Source organism: Sceloporus undulatus, chromosome 1, assembly GCF_019175285.1.
Source record: "Sceloporus undulatus isolate JIND9_A2432 ecotype Alabama chromosome 1, SceUnd_v1.1, whole genome shotgun sequence".
NCBI classification, from domain to species: Eukaryota; Metazoa; Chordata; class Lepidosauria; order Squamata; family Phrynosomatidae; genus Sceloporus; species Sceloporus undulatus.
The window spans coordinates 261,708,465-261,720,494 of record NC_056522.1 but is presented as its reverse complement, the minus strand read 5'-3'; the positions used below and the strand labels follow the sequence as shown (position 1 = coordinate 261,720,494).

Here is a 12,030-nt window from a genome sequence, read left to right as displayed (position 1 = left end):
TTGTCCCAACAAAGACTTCACTTGAGTTTGTCATTAGAAATCCAGAGGAACGTGGCACTTTGCAATAAATAAGTTGCATTTGGGTTGCAGTTTGGGCATTCGGTCTCTAAAAGGTTCTCCACCACTGGGCTAGACTATTCCCCTCCATGCTTTGTTTTCACCCATAGGCAAAGATAGTTTTGTTCAAGTAGGATTTTAACATACGATCTTTTTCAGGGAGGCTTTTATATGGGGTCTATGTTCTATTTATGTTTTTTTAACTCTTGTATTTTTAACATAATTTTATACTGTTTTATTTAATCACTTTAATTGTTTTCACATTTTTATTATTAATTTTAACCAGTTTTATCTGTGAGCCACCTTGGGTCTAATTCTGGCAGAAAGGTGACTAAATAAATAAATATAAATTTTAAAGATTTCAACTCCCAAAACACTTTTAAAGCCTGTGGAGCTGAGTAAAGTCCTGAACACTCAATAAGACAGGACTTTAAAAACTTGGCATTGTTTGCCTCCCACACTGGGCATAGGCTTTGTGCAAGATCCATCTATTGGTAAGTGAGAGGAGTTAATCTAGAACTAGACACTCTTCTTGGCTACTGGAAAATTATCCTTTTCGCAGAAAAGCTCTGATCTCATCTCTGCTACTTCCTCTGTGTACCTTCTAAGGCAATTCTATTACCTAGATTAAGGTGCTCCAGTGTATTTTGAAAATTGCTCATTTCTAGGCAACCTGTGCTATACAGACAGCAGCTTATATCTGATAGTATACAGCCAGAACCACAGATGAAAGTGGTTGCCCTATCATTAGAATAATGCCTCTCAGTCAGTTCTGTTCCAGAATGGCTTTTTCTGTGAAGACAGAAAAGATGCAACTCCTGAACACATGGCATAATACAAACCACCAGTTGGCACTGCAGAGCAATCAAGAGCAAAGAAGAGGCCTGTCCTTACCAGAAATGACCAGGAACATTGGAAGCAAGGGCATTTCAGTTATTTGCTGACAGACAAGCCAGTTGCTGACTTGTACACAACATGTAACTATGTCATTATCCCTATGTCTGAAGATACTAAACTTCAGAAAAAGAAACTGAAAGTGATATTTCTTACCTGCCAAAATGATTTTCGAAATATATAAAAATCCATCTCAAATGCAGCTGTAAATATTATTATTGGTGTAAACAAATGAAGAAAAAGTACAGGGTCTATCTCTGCAATGTTCTTCACAAAGGGTATCTGATAATACAAAGAAAAAGAAAGTATTATTAGTTCAGAATGTCTCATATGATAAAACATTGCAGTATTGTTCCCAAAAGTGGTAGTTAAATTTCTCTATATAACACATAAAGAGAGGCAGACAGTGCTGGATCCCTTGGTTGGACACACCACCAGGTGGAAGGCTGGATGTCTGAAACTTTATCCTTCTCAATGCCTTCTGATGGGACAATGTGAACATGATTTTGCAGAAGTAACTAAGATTAAATTTTTAAACATTTTAAAATAAGCAGTAATGAGGGAACTTCTCTTGAGCTCAGGTTGGGACCGTGGTTGACAATCTGAATGATTTTATTTTGTTTTTTAACCAGAAAATAACTCCCCCCCCTAAAAATAGTTCTGAAACGATCCAAAAGACACAGATTTCATAAGTAACACAATGGGATCCAGATGCTCCCCAGCACCACCAGCCCTCTCCTTGTAAGTCATGCATCTTGCTCTATTAAGCCTTTCTTTGCCTTCTACTGAAGATGATCATCCTGGAGACCTGAGTAGCCTCCATCTTCCTTCCATCCTCTCGCACCTTGAAACCAAGAGAATAGTATTTGACGCAAAAGAGCCATGGACAATGTGATTTTTGGGATGCATTCTAATTCTAACTATGTTCTACAACTAATTGCTCCTGAGATGCTGTTATATGTCCAAAGGCCTCCTAGGTAAATGAAGCTGTGAGATATACTGTTTAAGGTACTTGTCATTCATACTATAGATTCAGGAAAATGACATTTCCCAAAATTCCTGGAATCTTGATATGAAAAAGAACAACAAAACACTAGTGTTCAAGAAGTCAAGGAGAGAAAAACTACTTCAGTTTAAATTCTGATCCCAAGAACTTCTGAGGAACATGCAGCTCAATCTGAACAGCAACATTATTAACAGCAAAAAGATTAGGACTCTCTATATACAGGTTTTTAGTTATGGTATCCAATGAAATTACAAGTAGCTTCTTTCACTAAAAAACTTACATTGTCTGCCAGCCTGTTTCTGCAAATCTGGACAAAAATGTTATAAAGAAACATGATACACTATATCACTGTATGTTGTATTGACAGGGCTAACTCTTGACAGATTGGCAGATATCAACTGTTACAGTAAAACTTAAATAAAGCCAGTAGAAGTAAGTTTTTAGGTTGTGGTAGATATGGAGATTTCAAGTTAAATGTACAGTCCTCCCTCCGTTCTCGCAATCTTAGGACTTGTGTCCTTTACCTATGCGCGAGGAGAAAACAATAGGGCACATGTCCAAGGAGCGCACATACAGGCGCCCACAGGCATGTGGCTATATTCAAACCAATGGAGCTTGAATATAAACAAAACTCTGTTTTCGTGGAAGGATCCAGAATGAATCCCCCACGAAAAGGAGGGGCAACTGTATAGGCATACCTCAGTTAGAAAGAAAAGTCTTTATGAGTGGATTTGCTATCACTTTTTTTTATACATGCCCAGTCCCCTTTCCTTCTTGTCCTCTGCCTAGCTGGAAGGTTTTTAGCAGCAGCAGCAGCACTGGTAATAATGGTGGAGAGCTGAAGAAATACTGACTTTCAAGGTTGGATTGCAGCAATGTTTGTAATAAAGATGGAGCTGGGGAATAACAGGTTGCATATCTTTAACTATAGTTTGAGTGGTCATCTGTGCAATCACTAGAAAAGACAATAATGCTAGGAAAGGTAGCGAGTAGTAGAAAGAGAGGAAGACAGCACACCAGATGAATAGACTCAATCAGGGCAGTCTCCCATCTCTTGTGACAGGTTGAAGAACAATCATGGATTAATGAAATCATAGAGTTGGAAAAGACCACAAGAGCCACCCAGTCCAACCCCCTGCTATCCAGGAACACAGAATCAAAGCATCCTCAACAGATGGCTATCCAACCTCTATTTAAAAACCTCCCAAGAAGGAGACTCCACTGCAATCCAATGGAGTGTGTCCCACTGTTGAACAGCTCTGACTGAGATTTAGGTGGAATCTCTATTCCTGCAGTGGAAATCCATTGCTCCAGGTCCTATTCTCGGGAGCAGCAGAAAACAATGTTGCTCCACCCTCAACATGACATTCCTTCAAATATTTAAACAGAGCTATTATATCACCTCTTAACCATCTTTTCTCCAGGCTAAACATACCCAGCTCCCTAAGTCTGTCCTTATAAAGCATGGTTTCCAGACCCTTCATTTTGGTAGTCCTCCCCTGGACACACTCCATCTTTTCAACACGATTTTTTAATTGTGATGCCCAGAACTGGACACAATATTCCAGGTGAGGCCTGACCAAAGCAGCGTAGAGTGGCACTATTACTTCCCTCAATCTATACACTCATGCACTATCAGGATGCAAAATCACAGATCCAAGGCACAGAGCCATATAATTTTTTTAATGAGTTGCACCTGAAACACACTCACATCACATCTCCCATCCCTAACCACAGGCTGACTCACAAAAAACATAGATTCTGTACACTAATGTGACACAAAAATATACATCCAAATAATGTGGCACAAAACTATACATCCAAACCACAGATTCTCATGGATCCATAGGATTTTTAAATGGGATCCACAAGAACCACAATCAAGTCATGTATCTCATCCCTAGACACAGACTAAACAATAAAAACTATGGGTCCCTTATACCAGTACACCACCAAGATTCATAAACATGGCCCTAAGGCACAGATCCATAGACTTTCTATATGGAATCCATTTTAAATACTCTCAAACCATTTTTCTGATCCCTAGCCAAAGGCTGGACGATAAAAATCACGGATCCTGTACATTAACACACCACCAGGGTGCAAAAACATGCATCCAAGACATGGGTCTTTCAAGATCCAAACCTCACAGACCACACTGAATTCATGACTTCTATCCCTAGCCACTGGCCAAATCACAAAAATCATGAATCTTGCATACCAGTGCACCACCAGGGTGTAAAAATATAGATCTGTCAGGGATCTGAAGGGTTAAAACACAGCACACAGGGAAATGCTTGATGTGTGTGTGTTTGGCCATGAGCATTCAGCAGAGTGGCAAGGCTGATCAGCACAGCTGAAGCTCATTGGCTCAAGGACACTTCAGTGTCTAGGTGCACACAGCCATGGATGATGAAACATGTGTCTGGATTGCACAGGAGACACATGACATGGTTACACACCTGAACTCACCTGGGTTTGGGAGCCACATGGTGGAGACTATATAAACCCAGGGGTTGCAAGGGATAGCTTGTGGGTTTGAAGTAGGAGTTGGATTGGTAGTTTTTGGAGTTTTAGAGATCTAGTTTTTTATTACTGTATAGCAATGTGAATAAAGAGCACTTTGGGGACTTTGTTTCTCTGTGGTGGGTTTATCAGAGAAAAAGTCCAGCATCGGTTGCTGTGTGTCCCCGAGGTTCCTGCATTGCTGCAGTTCCTGGAAGACATCCAGTTGTGTCATCCCAATTGGACTTTGGAGCCATGCTTCAGCTTCTGGAAATTGTCAGCTCTGCTACAAGGTCTGATTTACGCTCCGGACTTGTTGAGTTGCGTTTGCAGTGGTTGTGGGGGACCCCAGGCGTTGCACTGGACAAGATCAGAGCCAGGATCCTCCCAGATCCATAGGGTTCTCACTGGATTCGCCTGCATTCTCATGCATGTATAGGTTTTTACTTGAGATCCACCTGAAACATATCCAAACAACCACCTCTTATCTCTAGCACAGAGTTAGCCAAAAATCACAGCTCCTGTACATACATACACCACCACAGTGGAAAAACATGGGTCCCAGAAATAACTCTCACAGGTATAGGATTCTATCTGATCTTACTCACCACACCCAAATGAGTCCCAATCTCCAGCCACAGGACTGTCAACAAAAAGCATTGGCTCTAGTACACACTTGTGCCACTTGGACCAAACGAAGCCCAGGTATGGATCCAAGGACTTTACTTGATATCCATCTGAACCAATCCAACCTTTCCCATCCCCAACCACAGGGTCAGTCAAAAATGTGGTTGACTACCCCCATATGCCACCAGGCTGCAAAATTATGGATCTCAGGTACAAATCCTTGTGGATCTAATGTTTCTTCAAATGGTTAATTTATGGGTATATTCTTTCAAAACTATTGACTATGTAACAGGTTTGTAGTGGTTTGGTGGATCCGTGTAAAAATGCTATGGAACATGTCAGCTGACAACATGGATACATAGTTTTGTATTTTACGATGTATGGGATGGGGGCGGGCATTTTTTAATGATTAGTCTTGTCAAAAAAAAGTTTCATGATTTAGATGGGGTCAGTGAAAACTATGTACAATGACAAGGATCCAAGGACCCATGTTTTTGCATTGTGGTCAGTAGCCAGGCATGGGATCTGTGAAGTTCATGCTTCAGCTTGTGTCTAGTGAGTATGCCATTATTCTGGTGTGATTTAGGAAATCCCCCCAACAATAGTGGGCTGATGTGGCCTGTGAGTGGATATGGGAGACTGATTGAATGTGTTCAGGTGGGTCCCATATAAAATATGGGTGAGGATCTATGCCTCAATGTATGTTCTTGCAACCTGCGCGATACCTGGTGTATGGGGTTCCTGATTTTGATGGTTTAGCCTGCACTATGGATGGGAGAAATTAATTGAGTGTGGTTCAAGGAGATCTTGGGGGAAACTCTATACTGTAGATCTGTAGAATCCAGTGTGTCATATCCATGGTTTTTGCACCTTGGTGGCACACTAGTGTAAGACATTTGTGATACTGGTTGGTGAATGTTTGACAGAGTGGGAGGCATTATTGGGGTGGGTTCAGGTGAATCCCACATAGAAATTATATGGATCCCCCAAGTATCCATGCTTTTGAGGTACGGTGACACACAGGTAGACAGATCCAGAATTTTGTGTTCTAGCCGCTCCTGGGCGTGGAGATAGGATGAGGGTGTGTTTCAGCTGGGTGTCATTCTAAATCATATGGATCCTCAAGGATCCAAGACTCAAATATTGCTTAGGGTGAATGAAATCCATGACTGTTATATACACCCTGTGAGCAGAGATGGGAGACATAATTTTAGTGTAATTAGGTGGATCCAAAGTAAATCACCTGAATTTTGTGCCTTGGTGAGGCAAATGCACCAAATATATTATTTAGAGCCAAGGAAATCTCTAATGTGAAGTGGTTTGAGTGGCATGTTTTGGACAAATCATATTAAAACAGGAGGTCCGTTTTTATTTATATGATTCAAGTTTTACCTTTTCCATAAGCCACATCTATTTTAGAAACAAGGGATTTCCCACTATGATAAGGTGCCACTATATCATATTAGAAGCATCGCATCACACAGATTTATATGTTCAGGAAAACATGGGGACAAAAAAGTTCGCCATCACCATTAATCCACAATCTCCTTATAAAGATTACATAATATAATATTAATGCAAACCTCAAACAGCAGGAAGACAATGAGAACACAGGGATGATTCAAACATAGAGAAAACATTGCTAGCCTCCAGCCTGAGGCCACCATCAGCACAGAACAATACACAGCAAATCACTCCGCATTCCCTAGGCTCACACAGTTATATAACCCAACTTTTTCCAGGCAAGCATTCTCTGAAGATGCCAGCCACAGATGCGGCGAAATGTCAGGAAGAAACTCTTCTAGAACATGGCCACATGCCTGAAAACCTACAAAAAACCATGGTGCCGGCCATGAAAGCCTTTGCTTCACAAACATTAGAGACTTTGCAGGCTGGTCCAAAAGGGCTCCAGTTCCCCCAACCCTCCATGCTATTCCAGTAATACTAACTATGCTGGTTTTACAGTTTACACTGCATCTCGTGGGGGATAATGCCAGGTGGCACAGACTGGGTGAAAAAGGGCCCAGCATTCCATTCTTCGTCCACTGCTGCGGGAGGATAATGATCCATTACCATATCAAGTTCAGGGCAACTTAATGTGCCAAAATAGGAGTGTGAGAACTGATGTCTGGAGGGAATGGGCCTCCCACCTACTCCACAGTCCTTAGCAAATCCTTTACTCTTTAGGTCCTTCTTTGGGGGGGGGGTGGTGAGTCAAAAACGGCTGATTTTTTAAAAAAAGGAAATCTGGACATTTCCCCAAATGAGTAGCTTCACAGGTGGTAATGCTCAGTGGATCTCCAAACACTTTGTTACAAGAGCGAATTCCCAGTCACAAATCTACTGAGTCCAGAGGTGAACTTGCAAGAACCTACTACTGTTTTAACCTACTCTTTGTGGGCATAGTGGTTTGAGTTTAGGACATGGGCCCTGGTGTTTCTGAATTCTAATTCAGGACTATAGGAGCCCTGGTAGCACAGTGTTAATGCCTGGTCTGCAGCCACTCACTCACACCCACAGGGTTGTGAGTTCAAACCAGCCCGGGGCTCAGGGTTGACTCTGCCTGGCATCCTTCCAATTGTCGCTAAAATGACTACCCAGTTTGTTGAGGGCATCATCTTTACACATAGTAACCACTTAGGGGAGTGCTTAAGTGCATTGATGAGTGGTACAGAATGACCTTGCTATGTTAACTCTGGACACCAGGGTTCAATTCCTCGTCGCCATGAACCCACTGGGTGACCTTGCGCAAGTCACATTCTCTCCGCCTCCTCAAGGGAAGGCAACGGCAAACCTACTCGAACAAATCTTGGCCAGTCCCATTACCAGGGTTGCTTTAGGGGGTCGCCACAGTGTGAAAGACTGGAGGCACAGAACACCGACTACAGTACACCCTTTGGAAGCAAGCAACATGGAAGCAAGATATAAAGGTGCCAGAGGCAAACACAACGGTCAAAGAAGGATGGAACACCACCACTAACTACCATGCCTTCAACTGTACATCTGTTTGCATTATACAAAATATATTCCAGTTTCCTTATTTCCTCACACTTTAAGAACCAACCTGGTATGAAAAATGGCCTACTATTCCAATCGTGAGTCCCCTGGAAAATATAATCACAAGAATAGGAACTTTTGTTTTCTCTCAAACGTTCGTAGCGAGCGTGGGAAGGGGAGGCAAAGACATATTTCATTAATCGGTGCGTCTTATTCTTACCTCATTTTAAGCAAGAATCTGAGGCTGCATCCCAACTGCAGAAATAATCCATTTTGACACCACTTTAACAGCTATGGCTCATTGTTATGAACTCTGGGAAGTGTGGTTTTGATCTTTGTTGTTGGTGCCTTCCAGTGGTTTCGACTTATGGCAACCCTTAGGTGAACTTATCATGGGTTTCCTGGCATGGTTTTTTCGGAAGGGGGGGTTGCCTGCTATTGTCCCTCTATTTTGTAGGGTTGGGCAAACCCCCCATGAATATGGAAAAACTGCAAATATCAAAACCATTGTTTTTACCTGAGAGGACACCTTTTAGGAATCTCTAGGTCCTCCGTGCAACTCTGTGTCAACATCTTCCAGACATTGGCCACAGATTGCACTAGAGGAGCTACAAAGAACTAGTGACTATTCTCTCTTGGAATCTCTAAGTCTTTCAGTGCAATCTTTAAAGTTGACCATGAGTTGCGAGTGGAGGATCAAGATGTTCCTAAGAGAGCTATTAATAAAAGCCATGAATAATCAAAGTTTCAACAGTCAAGCTCAAGCGCAATATGAAGGGATGGGTAAGAGTGTGTGACTTGCCCAAGTTTATACCATTGTGATTTGCCGAGACCTTTAGCTATCTCTTTCAGAGCGAGCTCTGGGGCCACAACTAGTTCCCAGGATCCTTAGCCTTGCGCCAGGCAGTTACAAGCTGTGTGTCTAAGGTCCAAAACACACTGCAGAAATGATCCCGTTTGAGAATGCGTTAGTTCCATGGCTCGTGCTAGGGAACTGGTTTATTGTGGCCCCAAAGCTCTCTCTGACAGAGTATGACAAAACTACAGTTCCCAGAAGCTCCCTAGCATTGAGCTAGGCTGTTAAGCGATCTCAAACTGGGTTATTATTCTGAGTGTGTTCGGACCAAATTGGATTATTATCGCCGCAGCGCGGATGCAGGCGAGGCTGGAAACCCTCAGGGCCTCCTCCTCTTCACCTGCCACGGCGCAGCTGAGAAAACCAGCAGCACGTGAGGGCCGGTTCCTGCGGATGATGTGGAAACGGAGGTATCGGGCTGTGTAGCCTTCATCGGGCTGGTAGCCTTCATCGGGCGGATAGCCCCGCAATGAATGGGGTCGCTCGAGGGTGAAGCCCAAGAGGGAAGCTCCGGTTGTCTGAAAGAGGAGCTGCCATCGTGACTGGGTTTCCCCCTCCTTTCTCCCACATTTAAGAAGAAAAAAGGGCGGAAAGGAGCGAGAGTAAGCTCCATACACGAAGCGCTGAGGGACGCGGCCTCAATGCTTTTCAAACATATAGCCGTTTAAAAAAGGCGGAAAGAGGGGTCGGGTTTTGCATGCGCGCGCGAACGTTTCCAAGGGCCCGAACGGCCCCCCAAACGGCAAAACCCGACCCTCTCTTCCGCCTTTTTTAACGGCTCCGCCAACGTTCGACGGCTTTCAAACTCCCTCCCCTTTTTCCCCGCCTCTCTCTCTCTTCTCCCACGCGCCGATTACGTCACTCGCTTTGAATGGCGTGTCACTTCTTAAATGGTGTCACTTATTATAATACCATACCAACTCATTCTACCCAGCACACACAATGCGGAAACAATCCGTTTTGACTCAACGCTAGGGAAGCCTGGGAAATGTAGTTTGTGGTGGCACCAGAGCTCCGTGAACAGAGAAGGCTAGTGTCTCACAGAACTGCAGTTCTCTAGAATTTCCTAACAGCATTGAGCCAGGGCAGTTTAAAAAAAAAACACAGAGAGAGGGAGAGAGCTTTAAGTACAGGTGCTCTTTAAGGGATTTTGGACTTCAACTCCCAGAATGCCACACTATGAACCAACATGCTGAGGCTTCTGGGAGCTGAAGTCCAAACTCTCTTAAAAGGCACAGTCGCAGACCGCTGTTTTAGTAGCAACTTTGAGACTCACTGAAGAAAGAAGTTGGCGCCTGCGCTTTTGTAAACTTCAGTCTACTCCCTCACATGCATCTGAGAAAAGAGCTGAAGTTTAGGAAAGCTCATGCTGCAAATTCTTTCTTTCAGTGAGTCTCAAAGGTACTACGAGATCTTTCTACACATAGTGATTCTATAGGGAGATCTCATAGCCCCTTTGAGGCTCACTGAAAGAAAGAAGTTGGCAGCATGAGCTTCGTGACTTCAACCTACTTCCTCAGGTGCATTTGTCCACATCCTAAATGCCTCTGAGGAGTAGACTGAAATCTGGGAAAGCTCATGCTGCCAACTTCTTCTTCCCGTTAGTCTCAAAGGTGCTACAGCCCTCTGATTCTACAGATAACACGGCTATGTCTTGAGGTCTCCAAATGGGCTATTTTCTTGCAGTGTGTTTTCGACCCAGGTGTGTGTCACAACTGCAAAGGAGAACAAGTCATGGCAAATGTAGGGTGTTCTCAAGGGAAATGGGGGAGATGACAAAGAAAAGCACAGAGAAATGTAAATGCACGCTTCTGAGTCAGGCTCAAAATGGAGTGTTTTGGAATTCCTCCTGGATAGAGATGGAATGTAGGACCTGTCTGGGGAAAGGGGGGACCTGGTGACCCTGAAGTGGGGTGTAGCCAGGGTGACCAGGTGTCCTCACTGCAAATGAGGACAAGCAATCACAAAATGTAGGACCTTTGAGAAGAATGTGGCATGACCAAATAAAGAAGCTAAAACCACTGAAGTAAATGCATGCTTTTTAGCCATGCTCAAAATGGAGGAAATTTTGGATTCCTCCCAGACAGAAAGTCGAAATGTAGGCATGTCCTGGAAAAGAAGGACCTCTGGTAACCCTGGGTGGACCATAACCATGTTGGTGATAAGCACCATCGCATCTAATCCACAATATACCATTATTTGGCCAACCCAATGCATGATTCTTGTACAAGCTGTCAAAACTCACTGGCTTCTTCATCAGGCATAAAAAAAATTATACAGGAGAAAAGTGCTAAAATGATGATTGAATTCAAGACATAGCAGTATTTGTCTGGAAATCACTATGCAAGGGTCTTGTACAGGGTGATGTCCTCCTGCAAAGGAGGACAAGGTGGCAAAAATGTAGCAAAAACAGAAAAATGGGGGCATGACTAAAAGCGAAATACATTTAATTAAGTGTACATTCACCTTTCTTAGTCATTCAAATGGAGGACATTTTTAATGCCTCCCAAACAGAAGGTTTAAATGTAAGGCCTGTGCTTCAAAAGGTGGCACTCGGTCACCTTAATCTTGTGGCATCTTTGAGATTAACTGGAAGAAAAGTTGGTAGCATGAGTTTTCTAGACTTGAGTCTATCTCCTCAGATGCATGTCTGAGAGAGGAGTGTGATAAGGTGGGGGTTAGATGGTTGAAATGTGTGTCTAGTGTGGCAGCAGGAAACCATTATCACATCTCCCTCTGTTTCTCACTTACTTTCCAACACTCAAAGGCCCGTTACAAACAGGCCTATAGTTCGGACTGGGTCTGTATTAGGGTTAGAAAGGGGTGTCCCTTCGGACGCCCACCCCTAATACGAACCAAGTCCGTACAAATGGCAGCACCGTTCCACACGGGGGGGGGCACCATGTTTACGTAGCGGACGCGTTGCGTCCCGCACATCGCAGAGCAATTATGATGAGTGCGCCATTGGCGCCTCGCAGTGTCATATCCACGCCACGGAAAGAAGTGCCATTTTGGGGCTTCTCTTTGCTCCGCGAGGGAGCTGCGTGGTTTGGCTGCTGCGGCTCCCTCATGGAGCAACTGGCAGCAG

The 12,030-nt window shown here is 43.6% G+C and overlaps 1 protein-coding gene across 1 annotated transcript in view; it reads right to left on the bottom strand.

Moving 5' to 3' along the window:
• Nucleotides 1–12,030, bottom strand: part of LOC121926322 (sodium/hydrogen exchanger 10-like) — a 587,624-nt gene that overhangs the window by 128,397 nt on the left and 447,197 nt on the right. The window contains exon 3 of the mRNA XM_042459209.1: nt 1,108–1,233. Coding sequence (XP_042315143.1) covers nt 1,108–1,233 — 126 coding nt within the window. The remainder of the gene's footprint in view (nt 1–1,107; nt 1,234–12,030) is intronic.